The sequence below is a fragment of the Sus scrofa genome, chromosome 4 (genome assembly GCF_000003025.6).
Source record: "Sus scrofa isolate TJ Tabasco breed Duroc chromosome 4, Sscrofa11.1, whole genome shotgun sequence".
Lineage (NCBI taxonomy): Eukaryota > Metazoa > Chordata > Mammalia > Artiodactyla > Suidae > Sus > Sus scrofa.
In genome coordinates, this window is record NC_010446.5 from 129,352,871 (window position 1) to 129,368,655 (window position 15,785).

Genomic DNA, 15,785 nt, shown 5'->3' on the forward strand with positions numbered 1-15,785 from the left:
TTTGCTACTGTTAAAACATGATTTGCCTTGCTTAGAGCATCTTAGGACACAAGAGCCTGAAGGACTCTAGAGGGCATGCTTTAATCCTTTCATTTTACAGATGAGAAATCTGAGGCTTGTGAGGTTAAGTGAATAATTTGCCTGAGGACATACCCATAAATTTAATTTTACTGGACTTGCTATCTAAATGCTCTCAGAAAGAATGGCTTATGATGAGCTCTTCTAAAACCACAATTATTTTAGTGTTTTGCAACATGTAGCAGGTTCATAGCAAACACCCTCCTGGAAGGTCAATTCGTTTCGAAGGGTTACATTATGAAACGAATTTCTCCTGAGGCATTCATCAGGAAGTTACACGGAATAAAGTTAGTGACTTTACAAGTGCATAACTGAAATAGTTTCATAACCACAACCTGCAATTGGTAGCAGATGCTTTGAAAACTTTCAGGACAAAATGACCACGGGCTTCAATGTCTCCTTTTTCCAGGTATGAACATACTCTGGACTTTTCTGAGAAAAATCTTTCTTCAAGTGCTCCTTTTTGCAGAGGGGTAGAGTGACTTTCTATACAGAGTTCAGTTGATTAATTTTTGGTAAGAATAATTTCAACTCATTTTCTATGTGATTGGTTCAAGTACAGAGACTTGCACTCCATATCCTCATCAGAGAACTTAATTTCAAACCTTCAGCTGCCAAACTCTTATGAAAAGTTTGATAAGGAGAAATATACAAGGAACTTTACCTGAAAGGTATGTAGTTCATTCTTTACCAGAGAAAATAGTGATGCTGATAGAATAATAATGTTGTTAAGAATATTCTGTGTGCCAATCACTGAGTTAAGTTCTTTCATGCGATGTTTCATTTAATCTTCACAACCAGCAGTACACCAACCAGAGTCCCCCGGGTCAGCATATGCAACAAATCACCTGCAGGCTTGTTAAAAGACCAGTTGTTTCTGATTCAGTAGGGTGTGAGAATTTGCATTTCTGATAAATTCCTAGGTGATGCTCATGCTGCTGGTTTGGGGAGCGTGTTTTAAGAACTACCACTTGCCACAAGCATAGAGGGGAGGCATTTCAATCTGTATTTTACAGACTGAAAAGCAGGAATTGAGGTTATGTAATTTGCTCAACACACAGCTAATCATTGGCAGAGCTGGGATTTGAAAAATTTGTCCCTTTGATTTCAGAGTCTACAGTCTTTATGCAATCGGTGGTTTTGCAGTAAGACATTTCGTCTGGGCGTAACTGTGACAGTAACATTTTAGAGCCTAGCAATAGGATAGGGCGCTATTGCTCCCAATAGTGAGGTTCAAAGAGATCAGAAAGTGTGGATGTGCGAGATGGTTGTAATCAAAGCCTTGGTTGGACAGAATGTGGCCCCCAAGAGGGGATTCGTCGCGAGGGTAGAGACGGACTGGACTGGGCACAGGTCCTTCAATCGAAGGCGAAGGGATCAAGGGCGCCTTGGTTCTGGCTGAGCAACGGGTCCAGGGCTGGACTCTTCCTTCGCCAGTCTTCCTGGTTGGCGTCGTGCCTAACGGAACTGGCTGAGCGTGTGTGAACTACAGGCTCTCGTGCTGGGGCGCCTGTGAGACGCCGTCCACGGAGCACGCATGCCTTCCTGTTCTGCCCCAGGGCTCTGACTTATCTCCATCTGAGGGAGCAGGGGCCGCCACGGGGACCGCCACGGGCGGTGTTGGAAAAGGGGGTGATGGGTAAGCCGCACAGGTGTCTGGGTAAGACCCTTGTCACCATGAGATTTTATCAGGGAGGACAAGAGCTCTGTCACGCAACCCACGTAAGGCCCTGAGTCACAATGAGCAACTTTATTGCCTACCATGAAGCTAAATGAATCCTTGCTCCTGCAGGAGGGATCCTCCCTCAGAGGCCACTGGCGAGCTTCTGGTTTTGCCAGCTTACAGCCTGCCGGGTCCTCGCTCCCTTGGTGGTGGGCACACAACGCTTCCCAGACAACTGGGTAGGAGTGTGAGGTGGGGCCCAAGCCAAGCTCTCCCGCAGGGGGTGGCCCGAGCCCCCTCTCCACCAGCAGGTAGAGAGGGAGACTGATTCATGGACCTAAATGTCGCCGGAGATTGCGAGAAACCCGCAGGGAAGGGGACGCTGACAGGTGAAGGCTCAGAGCGACAAGCAGTCATCCTGTGCCCTCTTCGCTCCAGGCTGATGGCAGCGGCAATACACTGGCACGGGACGTCGAATCGGGGCAAGAGCTCTGCCTCCGAGGTCCCTTCTGCCTGGTGCTCGACCTCGTCTGCCGCGCCCCTGCAGACGGTTTGGCCGTTGAGCGGACCCCTGGCTTTGCTCCGTCTGCTGGAGTCAGAGGCGGACTCGCCACCCACGACCAGCGACGGAGCGAGACCTTCCGCGGTCTTCCCTTCGCACGTCTCTCCCGCGACGTGCTGCGCGTTTTCCTAACCGGGTAGGCTTTTTGGAAGAAGGGAGAGGAAGCAGGTACAGACAGCGGGGAAAGGGTAGCAGAGAGGCAGAGGAGAGCAGGGAGGATGGAGCCCTTTCACGGGGGACACGGACCCAGAAAAGCTCAACGGTGAAGACAGCCCCGTCCTGACTTGAGACGACGGATCCCGATTTAACGTGACGTTTAGATGTAACTAGCAAAACACTCCATTCCTTGGCAAGCTGCTGTTTTGCAGACTCCAAGTCAGGGCTGAGCAGTGTCTAAGGTGGACCAAACCGAGTCCACAGGGAAGCAGTGCTGAGGGATAGTCTGCAGTTGACTCTCAGAGACGGTGACACCGATGTCCGAAAGGGGCGAAAGGGGCGTGTTTCTTCCCACGCAGGTAACGTCACCACGTGGGGGTCACGAATAGACCTCTGGAGAAACCAGACTGCGGTCAGCAGCTGCGGGGGTTGCTGAAACTCAGCTTTCGCTGTGCTGGGAGTCCCTGTCCTCGAGCTCGGCTCAGTTAGCAAGTCACTGCAATTCAAGGCAATGAATGCGACAGCTGAGTTACATGCATATATGTGACGAGGTAATTCTGCCTGAGAATCCAGAATATCTTTGCAGACGGAGCCTTTGACGGGAGGCTTAACAAGGGAGGGTCTTCGAGGAGAGCGGAAGGGAGGAACCTGTGCCCAAAAGATGAGCAGGCATCCAAGGGTGTGGTTGTTGGGACGACCTCCTGGCTCCTCTCGGACCACGTCCCCGCCTGGGAACAGGCGCAGATGCGCGTCCTGAGCCCGAGTGCACCAGGCTTCCGGAAGAGCTGGAGGTGAGAGCAGCTCACCTTCTTTCGCCTCATCACCAAATTTCCTTCTCGCAAACAAGCTTCCTGTGTGGGCTTCCTCCCTTCCACCCTCTTAGGTTCTCTTACTACTCACTTATTGGCTGAATAATTCGGAGTTATAATCAACAAATTAGAGGCTAATTTAAATGTTTGGCTTCATCCAAAGTTGAAAACGGGTGCCTCGTCTGCCGTGGTTACTGGAGATGTTCCCTCTAGCACATCTGCCTACTGGAACTCTTGCTTGGGCAACTTAGAATTCAGATGCTTCTCTAAATACTCTTCATTGTGAATGCACCAATTCTGTGTTCTCATCCTGGAAATGTTATTGGCACTTAATTGATGACCACTGCTTTACTGAGTTGAGCCTTCTGATTCAGATACTCCGAGGTGGAGGAAAAGCCATCCAAAGCAAAAAGATCAGCCCTATGCCAAAGGCAGCGTTTCAATCCGAAGGGAAGTTTCACGTGGCTGACAGGTCCGGCTCATCGTTTTAGAGTATGGTCGCCACTTTGATACACGGTCAGAGCAGCAGTTGAACTGCTCCATCAGCCACCTGTCTGGGAGTTTCATCTGGTTAGGTCACTTGTGTGGAAAAGATGAGACAGCCTTCAGAGCTACAGTTTGTAGGTACCTAGGACACGAAAGGTGGTGTCCATTTATTCTGACAGCTTTCAAAGATTTCATTGGATGGTGGCAATGAGATTTACCCCAGGAGGTGGATAACAGCAACTGCTCTAAAACAGGTGGGGACTCCAGCAAGTTATTAGCTACCAGGTGCCAGGCACTTTCTCCGTATATGGCTGATTTTTCATATTTTTCTCTTTCTGCAGATGAGCAGACAGGCTCAAAGAGACAAGAGACTGACTGACACAAAGCCATGGCACCAAGGGCGAGAGCCAAGTGCTGCCTGCCTTCCGAAGCTGCTACTTTTCCATCATGCCCATGCTCCCCCGAGCCAACAGCAGCCTTCACCAAAATTGTCGCAAGATCCCGCTGTTTCGGACTGTTCTGCTACCATTTCAACAAGAGAGAGGTGACAGCATTTCCAGGAGACTGAATACAAAGCCAGGAGAAAGCTAGTACCACAAACATTGCCAAAGTATCACAAAATACGTAACAGAAGGTAGAACAGTGAGGTCACGTCAGAAAAACTCAAGACGGATTGTGGGTTTTAATTTTGCAGGGCCTTTTTATCTTGTCCTCACCCTTTATTTATAAGCTCGGTTCTAAGAACATTCCGTTGGAAGCCCTCCAAAAAGAAACAGTATTCTTTCTCATCCTGCCAATAAAAGTGTAAGCTGCTAAGTTTTCTGAGGGGCAAAGTGGTGCTAACAAAAGTTTTAGTAAATTGGCATGCCCTCCACCAGCAATTCTACTTCCAAGTATTCACATGAAAGATTTAACAAACACAATGTTCTTTAAAGCAGTTTATTAGTGAAAAATTGGAAACAACCTAAAAACAGTAGTTTAACAAAATGAGGCACATGTGATGAAGTATCATGCAGCCATTAAAAAAGATATAAACACATTTGACATGAGGGGATAGTCGTGGTGCTGTCAAGTGAAAATTACAAAACAGTATGTACAACTCGATCCCATGTAAAAAAATCTAGAAAAGCACAGACGAATCTGGAAGTCTATATGCCTAAGTAACAGTAGCTTTTCCCAGATGGCGGAGTTACAGGTGACCTTTACCTCTAAACTACAGAGATAGTGTTTCCTTGTTACCAAAACACTCACGACCCGGATCTTGAAAAAAGCATCACAAATTCTTAAAGAAAAATACCCTTTGAAGTAGGGAGAGGAGCGCTTAGGAACTGAGAACAGGGAGGTACATGTCAGTCTGAAACAACGACCCAACCTTAACGGTGTGTCAGGGTGCTGACGTCAAGCGGCACTGTGCCGAGTGGACATGGGGGAGGTGGCAGTGCTTGCCCTGCTCTCAGCCCAGGGATGCGTCCCAGAAACCCGCCAAGTCCAGGCCACAGTTCCCGTGGGACCGTCAGCCCTGCGTGTAACACAGCCCAGCAGTGGTCCCCTCACTGGACACAGGGTTGCCGGCGTCCCCACAGCGGGGACACCTTGTCACGTGATGTTGGACAGCAGCTGGCCTGCAGGTCTGCGGAGCCGGCTTTGTTCTGCTGAAGTGGCCTCACGTCTGAGGTGACACTCTCCCGACTGACTTGTAAAACAGACTTCTGGCCCCATCCCAGAGTCTGACTCACCAGAGCTTGGATAAGGCTTAGAAGTCATGTTTTTTCTTTCTTTGACACATACCGAGTAGACACCACGTGCCAGGTCTTATGCTAAGTGCTGGAATTTAACTCTGATCATAAGAATTAGTCTCCCTCTCAGAGAGCCGACATTCTGAAGAGACAGATACATGCTAAACATAAATTATTAAAAATAACTATAACTATGGTTAGCACTGGAACACAGTAAGGTTGAAGTTCAGTTTTTATCTTGAAATATTTTTAAAAATGTTATGTGGAAGAACTTAGATTCGTTCTACAGCTCCCTGAAGACAACAAATTAAGCACCCAAATAAGGTAACATGAAAGGAAGAAAAAGCACCTGGAGACACAAGTCAGCGTTTTTTACAGGCTCCTGGGCGATGCTGACACGGCCCCTTTAGGGGGTCTCCGACTGAGAAGCACTGCCCTACTGGGCGGCGTTCTCATTAGGACCATGTGGGAGAAAGGGCAGGGGTGCTGTGGACCCCCCCAACCCTGCAACCTGGGTCTCAGCAGAGGTAAGAGCCGCTCCATCGCCCGGAGAAGGGGTTGAGGCAAAGCTGGCTCAGATCAAATTACAAAGCCCCCATCTAGGATTAAGGCTTCGCACTCAGACGTCCAGCGCCACATTCGAGGGCAACGTATTTCAAACTCCCAGGTATTTGGGAGAGTCTCGGCAGTAACGCCGGGAGGTGAGCTGGGCCTCTCTGGCTAATGCACCTAGATGCTGCTCCTGGTCCTGTGCCCCTCGGCCTTCCCGCTTTATTTCAGGAGCGCCTCCCGACCCCGGCGCCTCCACGCACAGCTGTGCCTCTGCGGGGTGGGGGCAGCAGCAGGCCACGGCGATGGCCTCTCCTGGGTGGAGGACAAGAGAAGAACATATGGCGGACTCTCCCTGGGGACCTCGGCCTCCCTCGAGGTTCTTACTTCTCATGTTACTCAGAGGGAGGCACGTCCCCGTTTTTAGGACGAAATCCATAATGTGAATTTCTCTGATAGCACCATCACACCCCATTAGGTCAACTACTTTGAGGACATACGTAGGGACAACCCACGTGTAAGCGTCACGATTATTCCCACGCTGGCCGTTTCTCTCATCTGCATGCCCTTCACATTCCCAGGCCTCTAGCTTAAGCTCAGGGGCACCGAGATTGCTGAGATCGTCCTGATTGGCACCACGAAATAACAGGCTTCCCAAGCTTTTCTTCCAAGCCTAGGAACCTATGGGTTTTGACCTGAGTAAAAAATTAAACCGATGACTTTATAAAATAAGCCCAGACCAAGTTGCAATAAACCAAATACCAGCCCCCCAACCAACCCAAACTCCATCAAAATGAAAGCAATACACCTAAGACGGAGGCTGCACATGGTGAAGGATTTGAGACAAAGGCCCAACACTGCTGAACACCTCAGGGTCACTCGAATCAACACTCGTTTGGTGGAAGGAGAGAAACTTACACTGACTGCGGGGGAGTCACACCTAAACCTGGGTCTGACTCCAGGAGGCTGGAGGACAGAGAGGAGGAGGAGACCGGGGCACAGGCACACCGTCACCGACAAGGCCTGCGGCCCGGCAGCTCGGGCGCCACCGGGCGAGCCGCTCTACAGCATGTCTCTCCGCGGTGCCAGGCCGAAGGATGCCTCACACACAAGGTGCCGTCTGCTGCAGAATCCTCACGGTCGCCGCCAGGGGCATCATCATCATCATCATCGGCATTTTACTAAAGGGCAGTTTAGGGGACACCCGAGGTGAAGGAGAGAAAGACCCGCGGACCCGCCCCCCTCCTCCTCCCCCACCGCTCCTCTCCCGGAAACCGGAGTTACACGTCCCGGTGCAGCGGCCCCGGGGTTTCTGCATGGTTTTGAAGCCCAAATCTGCGCAAGCTCACGTCTGGCGCTCTAGGCGGCCCCAGGGCTTCACTCGGGAGGCCCGCGGCGAACCAGCCTGACAGCTCCGACCCCCAGCGGGACCCGGGGCACCCGCAGCACCCGCCTCGCGGCGCAGAAGCCGAACCACCTCGGTGAACACCTGCGCTGCCACCGCGGCCATCAAACGTCTCCCGAGCGCTCACTCGGAACTCCGACACAACATTTACAGACCGCCCTTGGGCCAAGTACTCATTTTTTAAAGCAGCAACTTTTTTTTGCCGCATCCGCTACCAGCATTCCCCGAAGAAATTCACTGCACTCCACGCATAACCCGACGCAAGCACTTTGGGGGCAGACGGGGCTACGCTCTCCTCGCTCCGGCCCGGCGCAGTGCCTCCCTGACGGGAGCACTTGCTCTGCAAACCATTGCTGCTCCCCAAACCTGAAGGAGGTGACCCCGAACTCGGCATCGGTGGCCGTTTCTTCTGTGCCGACACCAATTCGGTTGCGGGACCGCCACTTCGCTGCTCCCCCGTCTCCGCGCCCAGTCTCCACGATCTGCAAGGGGAAGGAGTGCCTGTGCTGGGGTCACGGTCCCGGGGCATCCGCAGAGCGCCTGGCCCTCGACGCAGTGTTTGATGAATGAATGGATGGAAATGAGAGCGCAAGTCCTGACGTGGCAGCAATCTGCGAGTCACAGCGATGGTCCAAACAGTAATTTTCTGATCCCAAGCAGGTCGCGAATCGTTTCATTAGTGTGCATTTTACGACTAGAGAGCCTGATCCAGGTAACCTAAGTTCACTAACACACTGTCCAAATCTTATCAGGAGGCTCAAAGTAACCAAAGGGTATTCTGTCTGCATACAATTCATGCCTTAATGGACACAGCTGTACTAGTCCATATTTTTATAAGGATTTTTTGTTCTATAAGAATGAATCCTCTTTACTGTAGCACAGTATCTTCTTAACAGATCCAAGTTTGATGATGCATTAAACTGTGCCACCTGAACAGTCTTAAAAATGTGTTTAGTGAATTGAATTTGTCTACATGTTTTAGAACCTTAACTGCAAACATATTAGAAAAATACAGTCATACTTCTTGAAGACTAGTTATTCTTCAACCATTCGGTAGTGTTTAATAAAACAAACAACACCCCAAATAACCGTCGAAATACAGGTGTGAAGTCATTCACTGTCTGCTGGGAAACAAAGTGATGTGGCAAAACTGCATGTCTTCTGTTTATGGAAATAGAAACACTACATTCTTCACATCCTAGAGCTCTTTTAAACAGTTAAAAATGAAATTTAAATTTATTCTTTGGCTATTAGTTACACCTAATAAACGAGTCACTGGACGTCAATTCACAATAAATTTATTTTACATAAAAGAAAAAGCTTGCCATTAATGAAAAATTCAGTAGAAAACAGTTTTAAGGTGGGGCTCGAAAGGAGAAGCTACTTATTAGTGAAACTTCAGTAGAAAGAGAATGTTGTAAGAAAACACTCTTGGCATGAAAGCTCTAACATAAATTCTGCAACGAAAAATTTACCATGCAGTTTTACTGGCAGAAAGGCCAGTTTCTGAGAGCTGGTTTTTCTTTTCAGTCGCTTAAGACATTAACACGGAAGAGCGTTAAGCCTGCTGTACTAAGCGTTAGGTGTGTATAAATACGGTGTCTGTCGCCGTCCACCTATCAGTTGAGCAGTTCTAAGTAGGTGATGGGCACCCTGCCCTTCTGGTTCCCCCTCTCCCCCATGAGCCAGTCGGAATCCATTCCAGCAACACTGTAAACACTGATCACCTACGAAACAAGGTATTTCCAGTTATGACCGACATCGAGAAATAAACAAGCAGAAAACCAGATTTAAATGACAAATTTTCACTATCAAAGAAGTTAACATTATTGTCAATTTGGTGAACGATAAGGGATTTTATTAGATAGTTTCAGAAATCTAGCTGTTTAGCAGTTAAAGGCTTAAAACATTTCTGTGATGCTCTATCTTGTTAAAAAAGAGTCAACATTTATAGAATGTTACTATACCCAGCTGCAATCTATGAAAACACCCATCACAAGCCACTGCCAGTAAGTAATGAGGCACCTGCGCTGTTACTCTGGGAAGTCAGTCAGCCTGTGACACAGGCTCCTTCTCACGCACGCATCACTCACCTCGTCCGCCAGCAGGGACAACTCAGTACTGTTCGCAGCATCGTAATCGTACAGAACCCTGGCCTTCCTGCTGCCAACGCACTCCTTGAGGTCAGGGAGGTTGGAAGAAGAGGTGAGTCCTAGGCCACTTGTGGAAGTCAAGGCAGAAGAGCCAATCGCATTTGATGAGGCAGATGGCACAGGTGCCACGGAAGTCTGGTTGTTGTTACAATGATAATTTGATGGAAAACTGTTGAAAAGAAAATGGCCAACAGTCCACTTCCAAGAGACCAAAGTTCCCAAATACCATCACTAGGTGGCAGTGTTTGCCTTCTAACAACTGCCACTTACGCCAAATAAAGATGCCAATATTTTTAATGACAAAGTGTTAACTGGCTCACCCTCCTTGGGCCAATTGCACTAGTGAAAACATAGATTGTTTTTAAACATAAAACCCTTGAAAGTTTGTTTCAAAGCTGTCTTTACAAGTGCAAATTTAAAAAATACTAAAAAAAAATACCATCGCTATTTTTCCCCCAGAAAAAGTGAGTTTATCCTTAAAATACTTCCAAAAGCCTTTACACTTTTATTAATCTTTTCCTCTTTATGAATTGTTAAATAAAAATACCAATGAAAAAGTTGAGTTTTCTTAAGTTAACTCTTTGAGAAATATTTGCCTAGCTAGACTCTTTTTCATGAAATGGATGCAAACACTTGTTGAGTATGTACGTGTCCACAAGCTGAGGACATCAAGATGAAGCAGGACCAGTCCCTTACGGACCTGCGGACACGTGAGGAGCAGAATGAACACTCAGTAACGTGCAGGACTGGTAACTAACCCAGTGAAGACTCAATGCGAGAACAGGGCAAATGGCACAAGCTCTTCCTGTCCTCTGTCTTCGGGGAAAAACAACAGGTTTTCCTTGGAAACTAGGGAGACCCCTGTGATCCGTGTGCTTACAGTTTAGAGATAATCAGAATTTTCAATTTATTGTAAGGCTGTTTCTCCAATAATACTAAATAGAAAACAGCATAAAATGGCCTATATAATGATTCTAATTTGACCGTTTCTACGGTTGACTATTTCCTATGATAATTCACATTTAAATGTAAATAAATCTATCAGTCAAACACAAATGGCCTCCTCTGACAGGGCAGGTGCACCTCATCCGTCCCCAGAACAGCGTCCTCCGTTTTAGGACCCTGTGCCGCAGCCGGGGACTCCGGCACATTCCCCTTCCCTCCCCTCCCCTCCGAGCCCTCTGCTCACTCCCTGGCGCTTATCAGGAGTCGCCCACGCTCCTTTTATCGCCGACCTGGAGCTGGATGTTGTCGACGCTGTACCTTTCTCATGACCATTGCTACGCTCTTCTAACCAAACCCTCCCAACCTTTGAATTCCATGTTATTTAACTGCATTCTACCTACTCCGCTGTCTCATTCTTTTCCTCTTCTTTCCAGATTTTGGCTCCTGGCTCACTGACAGTATATCTTAATTCTCAGTGATTCTAATATCCATGTAGACAATTATTTGAACACTTTGGCCTGTCAGATCCATGAGCTCTTCTAGCGATTCTGTGTCTGACCCGAGTTCGGCCACCTATTCTCAGTGCCTCATCGAGACCTAATCAATTCCCAAACCTATCACCCTTAGGATCCCCACCCCTGCCAGCATCCCGCTCTCTGACCATCATCTCACGCCAACAGGCCCATCTTCGGATCTGGGGTCGTACCTCAGACCTGCCATCCAGCCTCCTACTCCGTCCCGCTCGTGTCCAAGGTGGATTATCACAATCAGCCCTTTGCATGTGCCTGTGCGCCAACTCCCTTTACTTTGTACCACTCCTGTGTAAAAATCTCCTTAATTATGTGCCCACTGTGACAGGGAGGATGCAAAGCCATGCTGTCTGGTCTCACACGCCATGGATGGGCAGGAACGTGGCATCCGTCCGCTGTGCTGTGCTGCCTGCAAACACAGTGCCCTCTCTCCTGGCAGCCACCGTGTGTCCCCCCGTAACTAATTCATACCCTTTCGTCCATTTTCAAAATTCCCGCAATTCTCCCCAACCTTTGGAGTCAAATGATGAGCTGTGTCCTTCGTAACGGAGAGGCGAAGCCGTGCTTTTCGCTGTCTCTCTTGGTACAGATGAGCTGTCTGTGAAGCTGTACGCGGAGTCTCCTCCCGCGGGGATCACACGACCGCTTCTTCCCTTCCTTTCCAACACTCTTCTCCCTCTGCGGTACCATCCTCATCGGCTTACGAACACGCTCTTCTTCTTCCCATTTGAGAGCGTCTGCCCCGCCCTCCCCGCCCCGGTTCCCAGGAAAGGACTCGTCGCTGCTCTCCATCCGACGGTTTACCAGCAGCCTCAGGTCCGGGGCACAGCGTGGACCACCCGCTCCCTCCCTTTCGACCTCCCGCGCCCCCCTGCTGCTCGGCTGGAGCTCCTCAGGAGGCGGCCCTCCTCTTCCTCTCTCCAGACTCGCCCCGGGCAGTTTCGTCCCGTCTCAGACCTGAAGGCCTCCGCAGGCTGACAAGCCTCTCACTTCTCTCCCTACCCTCCCCAGTCTGCAGACGTGGGTCTCTGCGCTTAGATGTTTACTGGCTCAAAGCAAACACAGCCACAGCTGGGCTCCTGGCTCCCCGCAGCTGTCCCCGCGGAGTTAACCCATACTCGGCTCCTTCAGACGCTCAGGTCAGACACCTGCCGTCGTTCTCGCCACCTCTAAGCCTCATACACAGGCAGTCTGCCTGCAAATCCTCTTGGTCAGGGCTTGAGTGCTTGCACCACGAGCCCCGGGTCCAAGGTGTGTCGTCTCCTGGCTGGATTGCTGACCTAGTAGTTATTGCAATGGGCTCCCAACAGGTCTGTCAGGTTAGACTCACGCCCTCTCACGTGTACTCTGAACAGAGCAGCAAGACTGGTCTTGGTGAAGGCTAAAATCAAATCATGCAATCCCCCCAAAGCCCTCCTCTCTGCGTCCCAGCTCCCTGTTCCCTTGAAGGAGCTCCAGGCACACTGCTGCCTCAACACACAGCTACCTGCGTCCCGCGCGAGCTCTGGGCTCTGCTGTACCCTCTCCAGCAGCATCTCTAGGATGCCCACAATGCTTTGCTCCCTGGCGCCTTTCAGATCTGTCTGCCCCGACTCCTGCAAACACCACTCCTGACCAAGGCACTTCCCTGCTGGATCTGCCCTCAGCATCACCGCCTGCCGAGAGACCATGGACTTGACAGACGTGTTCGTTTCCCCTCCCTCGACCCCCGAATAGAGTGTGGGCTCCAGGAGGGCAGGGATGCAGTCTATTTTGTGTCTATTGCATCCCTGATGCCTAGAATAGTGCATTTTTTTTTTTTTTGGTCTTTTTGCTATTTCTTGGGCCGCTCCCGCGGCATATGGAGGTTCCCAGGCTAGGGGTCCGATCGGAGCTGTAGCCACCGGCCTACGCCAGAGCCACAGCAACGCGGGATCCGAGCCGCGTCTGCAACCTACACCACAGCTCACGGCAACGCCGGATCGTTAACCCACTGAGCAAGGGCAGGGACCGAACCTGCAACCTCATGGTTCCTAGTCGGATTCGTTAACCACTGCGCCACGACGGGAACTCCCAGAATAGTGCATTTTTAAAAATTAGAAGCAAAAGTTTCTTTGATGGAGAAAAGGGTTCTAATGATGAAAAGAACTAGTTTCTAATTCAAGCTCCGTTCTTAACAACACGTTTCCTAGCATCCCTTCCTCGGTGAACTCAGCAGTGACTCTACACATTTCTGAAGAGAGAAAAAAAGGTCCCCACTGCCGCCCCACATGACTTCTAAAGCCTCTGAGCGTGGAGTTTTACTTTCAAATTCACTAGCATAATTAGCTTTTGTTTAGCCTCTGAGGTCTATGACAACTTTGGGGAATTAATGATAAAAGAAAAACAACAAAACACTAACCAAAAAAAAAATCCTGAAAGGCCATCTTCCCCTTCTAAGAACTTTCACTAATAACTTCAAAAAACTCTAGATTTCCTGTCACCATGGTTCCATATGTTAAAACGTCCAATTATTTAAAATAAAATACATCTGTTAACCTCATGACTAGTGCTTGTTTCCTTATCGGCAGGTGGGTAACAAGAGCACATACCTCGGCGCAGCAATAACTAGATTTTGTCTGAATGACTGGGGTCCAAGCATTTGTGTGACTTTGAGCAGAATGTAAGAACGAATGGTTTCAGCAGCAACCCCTCTGCTGCATTCCTGAGTGTCAGGGCCAAGTGACCAGGAGGCGCTAAGGCCTCTTGGGCTTCAAACACTTGTAATGATGTGGGGCCAGAGTACTGTTCTGATTTCAGAGAGTAAAACCGGTAACAAAACTTCAAATACAGAGAAGTGTAAATGCTTCTGTGAGTCCCATTAGAACAGCCAGTGGTACTAAGCTACAACTCGCATCTACGATCTACGACCAGCCTTGGGGACGTGTCCGATGTGTTCTGGGCCTAGTCTGGAGGATTAAGACACAGAAAGGAACAAAGGGATGAGGGTTTTCTGTTTGCTTTATCCCCTGAAATAGCTGCATTATTTCTCCCTACCTGAGCGGCCCTCCCTCTGCCAACCTCAAACTCCTCTGCCATCGCCCACTCTCAAGGGCATCCAGACAGGACCCCGCTTCAGCCTTCTGGCATCACCTACGATCTCGTTCTCAGTGGGAACACCACGATCCAACTGGGAATGAACTCGGGTGCGTTCCCTAAACTCGCCAGGCCCTCTTTCCTTTGGCCCTTCCATACACACAATCCTCTGCCTGGACCATCCGTCCCTGTCCTTTTCTTCATCCTGGTTGTTCCTACTAAAAGAACTTCATCAGATCTCCCACTGTGGGTTAGCAGGTTAAAAACCCGACTAGGATCCATGGGGATGCTGGTCTGATCCCTGGTGGCGCTCAGTGGGTTCAGAATCTGGCGCTCCCATGAGCTGTGGGGTAGGTCACAGCCGCGGCTCGGATCTGGCATTGCTGTGGCTGTGGCGTAGGCTGGTGGCTATAGCTCTGATTCAACCCCTAACCTGGGAACCTCCATGTGTCGCAGGTGCAGCCCTAAAAAGACCAAAAAAAAAAAAAAAAAAAAAATTCGCCTGTGAATTTCTGCTAGCGTCCCGAGTCACAGTCGGGACCCCTTGCAGAACTCGCTGTCTTTCTACCCTCTCGTGGTCTGTCCATCTACGGCCTGAACGTCTACCCAGACTCGAGTTCTGAGTGCAGAGATGTTGGTCCTGCACTTCCTTTTCTTTCCTTTCTTCTGGCCGCATCCGCGGCACATGGAAGTTCCTGGGCCAGAGCTCAAACCCACACCGCAGGTGTACTGAGAGCCACAGCAGTGATGACACTGGATCCACAACCCACTGAACCACAAGGGAAGGCCTTCGTCTTCTTTTCAGGGCCACCTTACATGTGAGTTCCACAAAGGCAACTACGCCTGCTCTGCTGGCTGACGCAGCCCTGAAGCACCGAGCAGTGCTTGGACGTGACAGGTGTTCATGACGAAGGACGGGTTACCGGCTTTACCTGGGCTTTAAAGCGTATTATTACCATACTCAAGACGGTGGCCTTACAGAATATTCTAAAACCTTTTCTTTTTAAACAGCCAACAAGTGAGTAATGAATAAGTATAGATTATCTCTGAAGGCAATTAAGTATCAATGTAACTGTTTCTTCCTCAACCAACTGCAAAGGTACTCAAGAGAAAAGTAAACTGGAAACGCTTTTAAGCTTTCTTTCCATAGCACTAAAAAGCACTCACTTAAATTATCTTCTTATCCCTGTGAACACCCTGCTGTGGCAAAAAAGCTCAACATGGTTTGTTACCTCAGAAATGTGATAATCACTTTGCTTTAAAAAAATCTGATTTAAACAAGCTAATAGGAGGCTTTAATTATTCAAATTTTCACTTCTATTATTGGTTCATATGAAAAAAATCTGCATTTCTTATCAGGAGTCTGCTGTATGAAAAGGAAATTACCACCTTCCCAGCTGTTTCTGGAGGTCTAACATGTACTGGTAGCACTGCGCATAGTAGGTCATCTGTGCTTCTACAAAGTCATTCAGGCAGCGGAGGTGATGGGCCTGGAGAGGAAAGGCACAGTCAGTCCTCAGTTCTACGACCTACTTGGAGTGACAAAGGCTAAGTGAATTCAAAGCACAACATGGTACTCAAGGTGCATCGTCAGCACCCAGCATTTTACTACGAGGTCCGTCGTCAGCATCCAGCATTTTACTCCAGGTCAATCGTCAG

General features: G+C 49.2%; 1 protein-coding gene across 6 annotated transcripts in view; it reads right to left on the reverse strand.

The window, feature by feature from the left end:
• The window catches only part of SH3GLB1 (SH3 domain containing GRB2 like, endophilin B1), a 34,195-nt gene continuing 27,135 nt past the window's right edge, over positions 8,726-15,785 (reverse strand). For 3 of the 6 annotated variants that reach the window (XM_005663724.3, XM_005663723.3, XM_005663721.3), the window contains 3 exons: positions 15,516-15,616; positions 9,538-9,766; positions 8,727-9,171 (listed from right to left, as the gene is read on the reverse strand). In XM_005663724.3, the coding sequence (XP_005663781.1) occupies positions 9,064-9,171; positions 9,538-9,766; positions 15,516-15,616 (438 nt within the window). In that variant the 3' untranslated portion in view covers positions 8,727-9,063. 6 annotated transcript variants of the gene reach the window in all.